Source organism: Hylaeus anthracinus, unplaced genomic scaffold (genome assembly GCF_026225885.1).
Source record: "Hylaeus anthracinus isolate JK02 unplaced genomic scaffold, UHH_iyHylAnth1.0_haploid 0, whole genome shotgun sequence".
NCBI classification, from domain to species: domain Eukaryota; kingdom Metazoa; phylum Arthropoda; class Insecta; order Hymenoptera; family Colletidae; genus Hylaeus; species Hylaeus anthracinus.
In genome coordinates, this window is record NW_026533254.1 from 14,893,637 (window position 1) to 14,908,933 (window position 15,297).

The 15,297-nt window shown below is 48.5% G+C and overlaps 1 protein-coding gene across 1 annotated transcript in view; it reads left to right on the forward strand.

The window, feature by feature from the left end:
• The window catches only part of LOC128893464 (transcription factor Sp9-like), a gene marked incomplete at its 3' end in the record, with an annotated part of 36,650 nt that extends 21,353 nt beyond the window's left edge, over positions 1-15,297 (forward strand). Inside the window, exon 3 of the mRNA XM_054154422.1 lies at positions 13,747-15,297. Coding sequence (XP_054010397.1) covers positions 13,747-15,297 — 1,551 coding nt within the window. The remainder of the gene's footprint in view (positions 1-13,746) is intronic.

The window sequence follows — 15,297 nt, forward strand, 5'->3', positions numbered from 1 at the left end:
CCTAACGATACAAATTTGCGTATGTCCAGCTTCAGAATTTTATTATTTTCGTGAGTACTCGGTATTAGAAACGTAAAATACCTGTCAGTCGCTAATGCGTTAAGCTCGACGTCTGACACCTCTAATATCCCTCGTCAGACGTCTGCTCGATGGATCTGATCGAAGGAGACGACGATTTAGTCAACTGTCGCGCATTCGTCGTCGAGGTGATCGTTGACGGGCGACCGATCGGTCCCGTCAAAAGGTTCATCCATCAGCGCTGGATGTCGAGGTGCGTTCTTCGGGGCCAGATGTTGCCCTCGGTGATCGCAGCCTCGAAAGAAAAAATTGTCCGGAGGGGTTTTTTTGATTTTTCGCAGGTTTCACGAGCACCGCGACGCCGCCCAGGGTCATCGAGATCCTGGGTGAATCGGTGGATCGTTTAAATGCTAATACCGCGGTTAATTTATCGTCCTACGATTCCGTTTCCCGGGTCCGCGGCCGACGCTATTTACTTAAACTTTCGTAATTGAAAGAAAGCCGCCGACCAGGACCACCGTGCAGCAATGGCAATAAAATATCGAATATACGGGGACGGGCGCGGAGCTTTCGACGGGGCTGATCTAGGAGGCGAATAATATATCCGACGATCGACCATGCTAGTCTACCTGGCCCAACAATAAAGACACGCTTACGACTCCGCCCCTGACGCGTCCCTCGGACTTTGAACAAATGGCGCGGGAGGCATTGTCATTATACCGGACCCTCTTTGGGGTACAGGCCGCGCGAAGACACCGTCGAAAATGCGACGTCCGCTAAGCTGGATCGGTGTTTCTCAAACTTTTCTGGCCACGATTCCTCGTAAGAATTACGTTTTACGTATCGACCCAGCGCACCTATCCTAGAGTTAGCCTTTAGCGGTCCAAATCGACTGCCAGGCTTCGGTATTTCTTACAAATATAAATTACGTTGTCGATAGGAGTAATCGTAAAATTCCATTATTTATTTCAAAGAGTATACATTCTATTTTATTACGTATTTCTGATTTACCGTTGCGATAATAACCATCGACACATCGAGACCATCTACAGCGAGATTCGTTATAACGAGACATGATCATGTGCGCCCGTACTCGGCGTAAATTCAAAGTCGATTTTCTCGAAATCAAAGCATCGCACGAAAAATGTTTATTCTATATTTTCGACCTTCCATGGGGGCGAAAAAAATCGTAGTTACGACTCTGCATCCCTATTACGCGATCTTGCCGGAAGAGCGAGGCGAAAGGGATTCGTGGATAAGCAAAAAGAAACGTAATCTGGCCGTGGAAAAGTAAGCAACCGACGGAGGACTTTTACAACTCTCGTAACGTTAATTTAATTGAACCGAGGATCAACGGCGCTGGCAGGATGCCGGCCACCGTTTCTGCGAATGTAGAATTTTATGTTCGGCTGTCCTTCGAAACGAGCGTCGGGGGCCCCGGCGCTTGCACGAGAGTGGAGCATCGGTCGGATATAGGAAGACGAAGAGGTAGTAAACAAGCGAAACCGGCGGGTAGACGTCGAAAGGATCCCGCGGCTCTTCCACGGCCGAAGGGGATCACCTTTCCGAAATTAGAAGCGTTTCTAGAGGGAAGGGAACGACTAGCCGGGGCGATAGATCGGACACTCGGCCGCTAATTGGCTGCAGAATTTTATGTACCACTAAATTACTCGATGCAAATGCAGACGCCTCTGTCCCTTGGCTCGGGGGATATTCCAGGAGCACGCGCAACTATGGGTGATTTACGCCGACCTCATTATCCTAATGAAGACGTAACGGCCGAGAAACCAGTCACGATTTTTGCGTGAAAACCAATTGCTTATTCGAAAAACTTCTTCGTTATCGCCGCTCGCACCGAGGGCACCGCTCGTTCCCGTCGTCGGTGACAGTGGCCACGGAACAGCCGACTATAAAAACGAACCAATCGCGCCCACCGGTATCTAAATCACGGTGAATATACTCGTGCCGCTTTACGAGCATCGGAGAAAATCCAGCCGCGAGGGATCCAACGGGACGCGCTGGAAATCTTAACGTTAATAAGAGCGCGGCTCTTCTTACCGGTTGCGGTCGTACAGAATCGATTCGAGCAGGTACGTTTTGACCTCGAACCCGCCTTCAATGGGAACCCGGAGAAACGATCCGAGTCGGTTCGTCTGGCATTTTAGGTGACGTTTAGTGCCATCGTGCCCATTCCCCTTCGCGGAGTAACGCTGATTCGTTTAGGGCAAACGACGGGCCACTGTCAGCGACAGGATGGGACGCACAGTTTGCTTTTCACGCGTGGCCCGTCGACTCATGGATCGTTCCAGCGATTGCTCGAGACGTCGACACAAGCATGGCCTAGTATCTTTCATCAGAAATAATAGGTTCGATTAGATCTACGTCAATGATTCCCGCCGTTTAAATATTTGATGTCTCAGTCGGAAGGTATCGCTTCGCTCGTCCCAGTTAATACTGTGTCACCCTAGCTTCTTCACCACCCTCTATGATACCTCTTGAGCTTTGCTCTATTTTAATTCATTCGAATGTTTACACGTTACACGCACGACAGGATATATTAATAAAATTCTTTGTCCTTTTTGAAAAAGGCAGAAACTATTTGATTCGTACTAGGTCTTTTACGAACGTCATATTTAGTTTGCACTACCAAGTATGTTCCTCGATCTGTTTCTAATGACAGATACTTTGAACCAGTTCAACTGCTAGTTCTATATTTAGTCACAGCACTGGCATGCATCAAATGCTATTTTTATTGAAAACGAAAAATATGAGGGTCATTCAAATATACCGGTTTACATTTGAATAACCCACTGCGACATTGTTCACTTTTGCATCATCCAGAGCCACGATCTAACAAATTAGATCTAAACCATCGACATTGAGTTAGGCTAAAGATCTATCAAGATATCGCATCGCGATAAACTTTTGCTAAACATCCCAAGAAAGACCATCGGAACGTTTCCAAAACGACAGATAAATCTTCGACCGCGAGGATTTATTAGCCTCCCTTGCCACGCTGGCTTGAATTATCGTCGTCTCGTGTCTCCGCTTTGCGTAATAATCCATTGCGGCGATTATTTACCAAAGCGCGACTCGGCGAACACGCGCACCGGAAGCGACAAAAGATCCCTGACGTCCGAGCTCGTGTATCTCCCGTTCGGCTGAGGATCGCCTAAACGAACGGCGCTAACTGACCAACGAATTATAACTAACCCGTAATGCCCGTTTAATATTCCGGGCTGTCGTTCGCGACAGATTTACGAGTGTTAATGAATTGGTGGCTGGACGGTCGTCGGAGGCTGCGCGTTCGCCACGAGATCCTAGGCGTCGTTCCCTTCGAATCACGTCCCCTATCCTCCGTACCCGGAAATCATTAGGTCCAAGGGCAATTTGAAATTTGTCTCGAGGGAGGCCCGGGAGTTCTATCGGGGCCAACAAAAAGAAAATACTCGCCGCGTCCCTAGGCCGCGCGGGAAGGGTAAAAAGAGGAGAGGACCGCGAGAAGAAGCACGAGAAGAAGCCTCCGTTGTCCCTCCCGCCGCTGGGGTCGCTCGATAGCCGAATAAATTTGGGTAGCTCCCTGTTTTGGCCCCGGGCCACGGTTATACAGCGAGAGGTAGACTTTTTCGGATATACGATCGGACCTTTCGCAACGCGACGGACAGAGGCGAGAAGGGATAGGAGAGGCAAGGGAAAGAGATAGCCGGAGTCGTTCTCTCGCGATGGATTTAATTAAAAAACATAATTTAGAAGGGAGGATAACAGGTAGCTGCCGTTTGATGGGAGCTAACGGAGGCTCCGTCGCGGTTGCAGCCGAGGTTTTACTCATGAATAATATTATTAATCCCGTGCTCCACCGAGAGCTTCTATCGTGTGTCCGGTCTTCCCTATCTCACGTTTCCCAATAGCCACGAAACGCCGCACGAAACTACGTCGAATTTACCCATACCGAGCGATCATGGGAAACGTTCCTTCGCCGCTTCGACGATCTCTCTCGAACCGAGTATCGGGACACAAAAATTTCCTTTGCTCGTGACGATCGCCGTCGACACGCAACCAATACCGCGGGGTCAGAATTTATTCGCGACAGAAATAATTTACACTGATCTCAACGAGGACTGTGCTCAGGGAAATATTGAACGAGTAGTCGATAGAGACTTGGTCTTATTTTTTTTCTTAGATCACCGTGTATGGTACAGACTAACATGTATTCATTCTTGAAGAAGGTATGAACAATAAGCCTACAGAAGTATTGGGTTGTCTGGAAAGTCCATGTCGATTTTTGTTAGGTGGTGCAGATACGAATATATTGGAGTAGTTGAAAATCATGTACATTCCTTAAGAGATGGAAAGGTTACGGAACAAAATGGCACCTACGTAATTCAATAAATAAAGACACGTTCCTGGATGACCGAATACAAATTAATTATCGAATGTGTAGTTACGGTTCTTTCAAAAATCGCTCGATTATTTCGCGGAATGTAATTACTGCGAAACTAACGCGCGGTACGTTGCACGAATTTAAAAGTCCATTTGTCGCGGCAAGCTCGAGATTAAAAGAAAGGACACCGACCGGCAAGAAATGTAGCGCCATCTTGTTCGAACAGGGAGACCAATCGCGCGGTCCTGGCTCCCATGTCACGGTAGCCGTTGCGTGCTAGTTTACAAATTCATTTCGTCTCGGACAGCAAACGACTCCCTTCCGCCAAAAAGTCGAAATCGACTGTAAACTCGCTGTTCGAGTCCTTCGAAACGATTCCTTGTACGTGCTAGCAGCTCCTCTCCCACGGATAGATGGATCGTTTGTTACACTCTCTGGCGACAGCGTCTTCTCGGATCGTTAAGCTACAATAAAAACCAGAGTACGTTTGTGAAAATTAATGCAGCTATCTTACGGTTCGTGTAATCTGTGCAACTTTCAAGTTACATAGGCGCTACAGTAGCTCTAGCCTTCAGGTACTCCAACTTTCCGTAGCTACTGTTACCTAAACCATGGTCGAGAGTGGAGGGTTCATGGTGGAGGGTTCGTGGCGGAGGGTTTATGAAGGGCACAGCTAGTGAACCTCTATTATCTGAACTACCGTATATCGATATTTTATTAAATAATTCAATTTCTCTTCGCACGATGACATGTACATTTTATCGTAGAATGGCTTCTTAGCAATCGCTAATATTCTTGGTAACTGCAACCTGAAATATCGAAGTAAACATTCTAGCGAAGACGCGTTGCTATCGCGCGATCATCCCTGGATTATGACACTACGGATCGTGACGTCCAGGTAGCTAACGGAGTCAGGGAAGGGAATGATAGAGTAACGTTGGAAAAACAGCGTCATTTCCCCAACGGTGATCGCTATCCGATTAGTAGCGGCGATGTACGAACGAGTAATAAGTTGCGCGAACGGGAGGGTGTGCGGTATTTTACTCGCGGAGTCGTGCGTGTCGCGGTAGTTGCATGCGGAGGCCGATAAACAAATAATTAGCATTAAGAGCGAGCCGCAGTCGTGATATCCGCGCGATCGCGGCCGCTGGTCGCAACGTGCGTATATTTACCTAGGCTAGGTACTCGTGACTATGCGATTCGGCGAGAGAACGTTACACAGTTGATCTGGTGAAGCAAAGGTTCGGGATTAACTATATACCGTTTCGTTTATATGGTTACAATATTACGCAATATAATGTTACGCAAAGCCAAGGCACGAGGCGATGATAATTTAAGCCAGTGTAGCAACGGAAGGGTAATAAATCCTTGTGGTCGAAGATTTATCAGTCGACTTTTTGGAAATACGACGAAGGCCTTCCTCGAGACAATTAGGAGAACGGCTAATCAGACGTCAATGCTTTAGACCTAAATTATTGCTATCATTTATCAGCTCATTGGGTTCCAAGTGATTTTTATCGATCAGATCTCGAACATTTGTACATCTAGATGGCAAAAGGTTTTTGATTAACGAGAACGATAACCTAACTGATGAAAAATAAAAACTTATTACAAATTTATTTGTTTGAATTTAATGTAATAGAAATGTCGTTACTTTCCGATCCCCCTAATAACATCTTTTGTATTGCGAATACGTTTCCTTATTTTTCTCCTTTCTACTTAAAACGTATAATCGTACGATTTCGAAACTCCAGAGGATTCGACTTTTATACAGACGCTTCCGATATCAAATTTGAGTAAATATTTAATTCTATATTCATCTATCGAGGGTACCAATGTCCCTTATCGGACTGGGGCACCGGGATCCGCGGAAGCAATTATCCGAAAACGTGAAAATTATGCGCTGGTATTCGTGGTCCTCGCGAGCGCGTACACTACACGCCTGCTTTAATTTAATAGCTCGCGGCCGTTTTTATTGCCGTGCCAAGTTGTTACGGAAGAGCTTATTTTTACAACTGGCGCCGCGTCGCTTTAATAGGAAGCAGATCAATATTAAGATTGCTGTGGCCCATTTGCCGAGGTATAACGTCTGGCGGTGATACGACGCTGCTCTCAGGAAACGAAAAGCCTTTATTGCACGTTTTATAGGTAATTCGAGCGATACGAAGGATGGCGGCATCTAAAGATAAGTCGGGAATCGTCGCGAAACCCACTGGAGTTTCCAAATTTTGAACGGGGGACAATGTTGTCGACAATCTTGCCGACACGTGCACATCCAAACATGCAAAATTTGTCCTAAAATTTCAATATCAGTGCATAAACTCATATACGACTGTACTAAACACGATTTTCTGGTAATAAACAACCACTGAAATATAAAATAAAGTAAGGGCTAATAAATAATCCCATAAGTTCGTGCTGCAGACTGCGTCAATGTTTAATAAAAAAAACTACAGAAATTTTATAGTGACGATATAATGACTAGAGTCAGAAAGGTGGCAACAAAAAATTATAAAATGAGAGAGGTTACCCTTTTTTATAACACTTAATGAATACATTGCAGAAGAAAGCCAAACAGAAGCCATCGCGCGTACACACATTCAAACTTACATAATTTTCTAACCAGCTGTTTCGCACTTCTGGGATATGAACGTTTAAAATGATTCTGGAAAATGGGAAAAGCTAGGGAGTGAGGTCTTGGCCAATAACAATACTTACTCTTCATTGCGATCCTTATTGAATAACACAGCCGGGGAAGTAAAATGAACGATCGCGGTGAGACTCGGTCAGTCGCGGTCGACGCAGGTGGATCCAATCAGAAACGCAGAAGCAATGTCCCGAGGCAGGTGCCAGCGTGGCGGCGGTCATTGGCTCTCGAGAACCGACCGACGCTTTTTACACGGAAACCAGAAAAGACCGCCGACTAATTTCGCGTCCAGCTCTATTACCAGTCAAAGACGAACCGACCTCCTTCAAGCTTTTTGCGGTGATGCCAGTTTTAATTGTCTTTTCGGGATTCCCGAGTCCCATCTTCTACTAAGAACTCAATTCTTTCGTTCTGGAACTACCTCTTTTCTTATCAAATTCTTTCTTTCCTCTAGGAACAATTTATTTTACCTTTCGTTAGATTTTTTACTTTACTCCAGGGTCAGATCACTACAAGATCTCAGGAAAAAGGTCTTCCAAGCTTCTAATTTTTATTTTTGGAATTAAGAGGCAGAAGTAGGCAGAAGTGGTATTAGTTTGTTTTGGTTTGAGGAGACGAGGACTCTATTTGCGGCTAAACGGGCATGGGTTTCGCCAATGTGGGGAAGCAAAGAAGCTTGACGCGTAGACGTCGGATGCGGTTCGCCACAAGCCCCGTTGGATCGACACCCTACGGGTTTACCGGGTTCGCACCCTCCCTGTCGGTCGGCTATCGCGCGAACCCCGCTGCCTCCACGTCCAGCTGTCGCGTGGCTCCTGCACTCGCCCCGATACTCACCAGTCCGTTTTATTTCACCCATTCACAGACCCTGCCTCTCCCTGGGTCCCATTTACCGTCCAACGATCGCTACTGTGCTCGTTTTTCGACGTGACCCGCGAGAGAATTGGGATACTCGCCCCAAACTGCGCTACACCCGTCCCTCGGATTAAAACCGCGTAAACAGACATGCACGAGAGGAGTACTAAAGAAAAATGCCGACGAGAGGTATAAACAGATCTATATCACATATTGTCACGAAGCAATCATTATCAAGGTAGTTGTAATTCGTGTTATGATTAAAAATGTGACAGTGAGTGACATACAATCACTCCCATCAATATTCGCACCATCTGTGTCTATTACAAGAATAGAATTAAGAAATCGTCTTAATTAAATGATAAATTTGATGTTTCCAAATAAATGTTTCATTATAAATTTGTACTCGAATAAACGTTCCATTCGGACTTTCTTCGATAGACATAGAGGGTACGAATATTTATGGGACTGGCTGTATACGAAGCCACTGATGAAAGTGTACTAGTGAATACTTCACACAATTGCATTCATCTCGTTGCTTCGTCTATTATTCAAAGAAAGTTGCGCTCGTCTCTGTTAACTACACAGCGAATATAGTACGCAGTGAAATACTCCTCTCGACGTCAGACTCGTGATGTCCGAGGGTTCCGAGTACCCTCGCCATTTTCACGAATCGCGACGCTTACGATTTCTCGGTCGTGAGCATCGATGCATCTCCTTTGACGCGCCATGAATCTCATTCGTCACAGCGTCGACCCGCTTCGACACGCTCCGCCGGCCAGCTCTAGCGTAAGATACCCGCGACGATTTCTCAGCTGGTAGCGCGCAAACTGCTCGCGACAAACAGAATCACCAAGGCACTCGATTAAATTTACTCGAATAAAAATAATTCTCAGCATTTTACCGGGGGGTCGTGGAAACACACCTTGCCTGTCCGAAGTAATCCGGAGCCGTTAACGAGATTTTGCATCCCCTGAAAAATTCGAAAGACGTCGAGCGCTTCTTGGAAGGTAGCCAAGGAAGACGAGAAACAAACGAAGCTCTTTGGTTTTAATTTATGCGTGGCACGGCCGAAGGCGTTATTAGTCCTAGCTGGCCACGATGGGCGTGACGTCACGCGGCTAAAACAAAGGACCCTAGACCGTGCCCATCCCACGATGGATCTCTTTCAACTGTGCCGACAGGAGGGCGCGAAACCCTGGACGCTTTACGCCTCGCGAGCTTCGCTCTGATTTGAACCAGACCAAAAATTCTCTTAGATGAGGGAAAAATTCTCTTCATGTGGGATATTAATATAGTTTATAATATACTTTCTATGGAATCTATGGACATGGCAATTATCGCAAACACGATAGGAAAATAAATGGTTAAATTATAGGGTTCGCGCAGGTTGTTGCAGAAACATGAAATATAAAGAAAACGCGCATGAAATTGCAACGATATCGATTTTATTCAAGAGCCAATAACGCCTGTTAAATTCGTAGCTGAAACGAATCCTGCTTCGTTTAAGTCCAACCGAGAATGGCAATGGAAGGAGAGGTAATGTACACCCAAGTCGTATACGGGCAGCAGCATGCATAAAACATCGAAACTTCGCGAAGTATGGCAGTAATTGACGGAGGACAGGTATATAGAAGCTACTAAGTCGAGTAAGTGCTACATATATCGACCGCCTCGGAGGCGCCTCGCTCGTGCTGCCTACATGCAATAACGACTTCTTTTCGTTCTGCCCTGCGTAATTACAGACCGGCCAGAACTCCTGGCTAATATCGTTCTAATCGATAATCCTATTAACGCCCTCTCGTTAACCGATCACCCGAATAAATCTGATATTCAAACAAATGGGAAATAGGAATGATCAACGAGTTCCTACCTGGGCATCGGGGTACGTTGCAATTCAAACGTGATGGTAAATGAGTACGCTCGCTAAGAGATAGTTTTATTAGGGAGACTGATCCTCTATGGGCCCGTGTATTTTAGTTTTTTCATAAAATGATGTATACATACGTTCTGACACATTGCGAACCGGTCACGAGTTAACTCGTGTGTTCATCCTCAAACGTTGTCGACCGGTCACGAGTAAACTTCGTGTTCACGTTTGCTTTATCTATTTCAATTTATGAAGCCCAGGGCGATATAGAATATTCCGAAAGCTTTGCTCATCGTGTTATGCGTGTAAAATATTTCATTTTAATTCATTATGTTGGCAAAATGTAAATAATATAGAGTGCATGTAAATACGCAACTTTATCCCTCTCTTGTAATCATTTACATTCAAATGTACACGACCTAGAAACTATGTAGGAAGGAGTACTACTGCGATCCCAAATGAAATGGTTAGGCTAGCCCGGCCCGCGATAAAGCCAGTACACGTCGACTGTAAGTGGAGCGAGCGTTGGTGCTCGATCGCCGCGAGCATGGATGTAGAATGTCGACTGAAAACGAAGCCGGAGGAGGTTAATTGAGAGACGTCGTTGTCTCCGCCAGGCCACTGTCATATCGTTCCAGTGGATCAATACGTAGCTTGCCTACAACCTGCACTCGCAAAGCTCGAAGAGGGCGTGGCCACGTACACCACCGGTAGAGAGATACTCTCTCCTCTCCTCTTTCCCTCTCCCAGGCTCACCCTCTTCGCCCCCCCCCTCTCTCTCTCCTCTATTTATTCTTCCCTTTCCGCTGGCTCTCACCCTAACCACGCGTCCAGGAAGGACGATTTTGTCTTCCAACCCCTGGCGGCGGAGCTACGCCGAGCAAGCGTCGAAGCTCACCACCTCCCTATTCGTCGACGACTCCCAACGCGAGCCATCCTGTTCGACATCTTCCTTCCCCAAATTTTTGGTATCTCTTTCCACCGAGAGAATCGAAATATTAATATGCCCTTCTTAACCCACTGAATTCAACCACTGCTCAAGCTCTGGTACAAGGTCACAATGGCTGAAACGGTAAAAGGGCGTAGAAAATATATTTCAGTCGAAGGAAACTATTTAGAACGTTCACCAACAGCGCGATCCTGGATCATAGGTGGTTGGAAGTACGATTATTAAAATAGAAACGACGGTATTATCCGAAGAAGTTTCTCTCCACACTGATTAATTTAGCGTCGAAAAGGGTTCGTTCGTTGTACAATGAACGTCGGTGAATCCGAAGGGAAAAGATCGCGACGACATAGACGGCGGTAACGAGCCGGGGACGTGAAAAAATACGCCGATGGGGTGAAAGGTTGGAGTCGACGACCCGTTTCGAACGACCCCGGGATTTTTTAAAGAGCGGAACGGGCAAAGAGCTCCGCGTTCGGCGATGACCGCAACCGTGGTTATTACCCTAGCAACCTTGCCCGAAGTCACGGGACGGGGTGACCACGGATTGGTAGGGCTTTCTCTCTCTCTCTCTCTCTCACACTCTCTCTGTTTCCCTCTTTGTCTCTATCGTCGAAGGGTGCGCGCACTCGTTGTCTTTGGTCGGTGTTGGTGCAAGGTTGAACCGTGTGGGGGCGTGTCGCCTCGATGGCGCCGGCTGCTAATGGCTGCGCGGCCCGCCAGACTTTAATTTCCTGCCGCTTCCGCGGACCCTTTGCCTTTACCTTTCCACGTCCGAATCCGCTTCGGACCCTTCTCCAGCCTCCAGCCTTTCGGTAGCCACCGACCGTCTGCTCGTCTTTCGTCCCTCCAAACGACGTCGCCATGATTTGCATGGGACCAAAATCGCGGAGTTGTCCCGTGCCCCGGAGACTTTAGAAAAATCCCATTACCGGAACGTTGTATACCTCCGACTCGTATCGTCAACGCTTGGACCCTTTGCCGTGCTTGTATAAATATTTAAGCGAATCAGGAAAATTGCGTGCTGAGACATTCTAGACGTTTCACGGCTTGGTTCTTTGCGGACGACACTTGTCGAGTCTCCCGGATGTCAACTGCGTCCTTGAAGTAAATTGCTACGACGTTTCGACAGCGTCGTAAGTAGCTTCTTCAGGGATAACGCGATACGTTGATATTGGGGTGTGTCGCGTAATTCGGGACTTTTTATTATTCATGGTTCACCGTTGAAAGCTTGCATACTCGGAAAGGGGGAACTATATGGTCTTTCTTGGGGTCTGCATCGACCTCCATGCTTTTCTAGATTACTTAACTCTCCCAGACCAGTTTTCCTCATAAACTACACTATTTGAATTTTTTTGAAATTTTCTCCATACTAATTTCGGTCAAAGTTATTCCTAACGATTAAGTTGCATTAGTACGAGAGAAAAAAGGAGCCGTAATAAATAGGAAGTCCGAACGAAGTTCCACGAGTCAGGCTCATGTTTATTGTTTATGGACCAAATTCCTTAACACGAGTCTCGCTCATCGTCGTAAACTAAAGAGTTAAACTAATTTTGCTTTTAAATAACAAGACTCGTTATAGCCATCGCGCTTTACAGTAATTTCTGGAAAACAACTAAATGTACCAAAATCAATGAAACTTGAAATCACATGCGATTGAAACCCAGCTCAAAATTGTTATACGATAGCTCGATCTTCAGTGGACTATTAGTGTGCCAGTACACTTCGAGTACAACGCCAAGAGTTCTTGGAATGCCAAGGGTTAAGTTTGTGTAATAACGTACGACTCGCCACGCTATCCGAATATTAATGCGCGTCACCGGTACTACGGTTTGAAAAATTCTCGAGGAATCACGTGTTGCCACGCCGTTTCAGCAGTTTTTCAACATCGAGGAATATGGGAAACGGTCGGCGCCAAAGTGCTCCGAACGAAGCGGATCGCTTCCCCCGGTTCTTGTTTCTCTCGGGCAATCTTCCGTCTCTTCTAGGATAGGACCGGCAATTTTGTGTCATTATACACCCTCGGGGGAAGACTCGGTTCCGGCGGCCGGTGGCGAGCGGACTGGGTTTCTTTTTTGGGTCGATTTAGCCGCGATTATGGTCGGCATACAGCGCTCGCTCGCTGGATTTCGATATTACGAGCTGCGTTACCTTGAGAAAGCGACTCAATCGCCTGGGATCCATTTCGTCGGATCGGTATACGCGAGCGAGCGCCTAATTCGCGAAGCCCGCCTCGAAACTCGTTATTATCGGCTTGCGTAATCGTATCGGAAGAGCTCCCCCGTAATTCCATCGGGTAACACCTGCTCGAGAACGCGGTTCACCGTAATAAAATTGTGGCTAGCGCGCTGTATAACCAACCGATCGGAAATTTCGTCATCCATCTTCGTAAACCGTTTGCTCGCATCGTCGAACGAACGTCTTGTAGCGTCACTCGATGCTTTCGCGAGCAGCGAGAGAAAGAGTTATAATTGCTCCGGTGACTCGCACCGGAAACTCCTCCGAGGCACATCGAGCATACCGAGCGGTTTTTTGATTCTATTACATTTGTTTGCCTAGCGGAGAAAAGCAACGCGCAGTGGTAATTGGACCGCTTAATCGTCTTTTAAGAAGACTCGAAAGATGTTTAATGATACGGCACTGAGGAATGTCCAGCGAGCCGTGCCTTGGAAGCAATTTGTGCTCACCGCGGATGACTTTTATGCGCATACATCAGTCGCTTAATAAAACTCGCGAGAAGCAAGTTAAATGAAAGAGCATCTAACTTGTTTTCCACGCATGTCGTTAAGGAAATAACTCTATGAAGGAGTCGATTGCCGTGAGAGCAAATTGCGAACAAGCTTGCGAGAGAGTGGTCCGTTAGGAACGCATGTTTCTCGGGTACCACGTTTCATCGAAAGGACAATTTCTAATTTTTCTCGAGACGTAATAATGCTCTGATTCAAAGAAGCGTGTCCGGCGCACGACATTCCATCACTGTTCGGAGAAGAGCCACGTCGTAACCGAATCGTTCTTTTTTCTTGTTTCAGGACCATCCGGGGTTACGTGGCACGCCGCTGGCGATGCTCGCAGCTCAGTGCAACAAATTGAGCAGCAAGAGTCCCCCGCCGTTGGCCGACGCGGCCGTAGGCAAGGGTTTTCATCCTTGGAAAAAGAGCCCGCAGAGCAGTGGCAGTTCGCCTCAGCACTCGACTGGGAGCGGCGGAGGCGGAGGGGGCGGAGGCGGAGGATGCACGACGACCGGAGTGAGTCAAAGACCAGCGGCGACGAGCAGCGCGGGCAGCACGGGTGGTTACGCGAGAGCCCCTGTCACCTCTTGCGCGTCCACGGCGCCACAGTACGGGAGCGACCTGTACTTCCCGGGGACGGCGAGCGCCCAACCAGCGAGCGATCCGCATCATCATCAGAGCAGCCTGCTAGGGAAGGTCGAAGGAGCGACCTTGGGCTCGGTGTACGGTCGACACCCGTACGAGTCGTGGCCGTTCAACGCGATGCCAGGCGCGACCCACAGTGGTATAAAAGCAAGCGACGGCTGGTGGGACGTGCACGGAGCCGCGACGGCCGGCGGATGGCTAGACGTAAGCAGCACGGTAGGCGTCGGCGTCCACGCCGCCCAAATGGCCAACTACTCGGCCGACTACTCCACAAGTCTAGCGCTCGCTGGCAATCATCTGTTGACCACCGCGACCACCGCCGGTCATAATCTGCTCCAAGACACGTACAAATCGATGCTACCGGGTGGCCCGCCCGGTTTCGGGCTTCATCATCACGCGGCCGCGACCGCTGGTGCTGGCGCCGGTGCCGGTAGCCCGCAAGGCAGCGGCGGTGGCGTCGGCGTCGGGGCCGGCGGTGTCAGTCAAGCGCCGTCGCCGCGCTCGCAAAGACGGTACACCGGAAGAGCCACCTGCGACTGTCCAAACTGCCAAGAAGCCGAGAGGCTCGGTCCGGCCGGCGTGCATCTCAGGAAGAAGAACATCCATAGCTGTCACATACCGGGATGCGGTAAGGTCTACGGGAAAACGTCGCATCTGAAGGCCCACTTACGGTGGCACACTGGTGAGCGACCGTTTGTTTGCAACTGGCTTTTCTGTGGCAAGCGGTTCACACGTTCGGATGAGTTGCAGCGGCACCTTCGAACCCACACCGGCGAAAAGAGATTCGCCTGCCCGGTCTGCAACAAGCGGTTCATGCGCAGCGACCATCTCGCGAAGCACGTCAAGACCCACAGCAGCAGCAGCAGCAGCAGCGGCAGCAAGGGCAAGGGGGGAGCGGGGAGCTCGTCAGCCGAGTCCTGCTCCGACAGCGAGGACAACGGGAGTCAGCAGAGTCCCACTTCCAGCTCGGTGCCGCCGCAGCCGCAGCCGCCGCCGCCGCCGCAGCAGCAGCAGCAGCAACAGGGCCAACAACCGGCTCAGGCTCAGCAGCAACAAGCTCTGGTGGCGGCGGCGGCGGCGGCGGCGGCAGCGGCAGCGGCGGTGGCGGCGGGCCAGGACACCAACAACACCACATCCCAGACCACCACCAATCACGGCCATCAGCCGACAACGCCCATGACCCCAATACAGATGACCCCGCCGCCT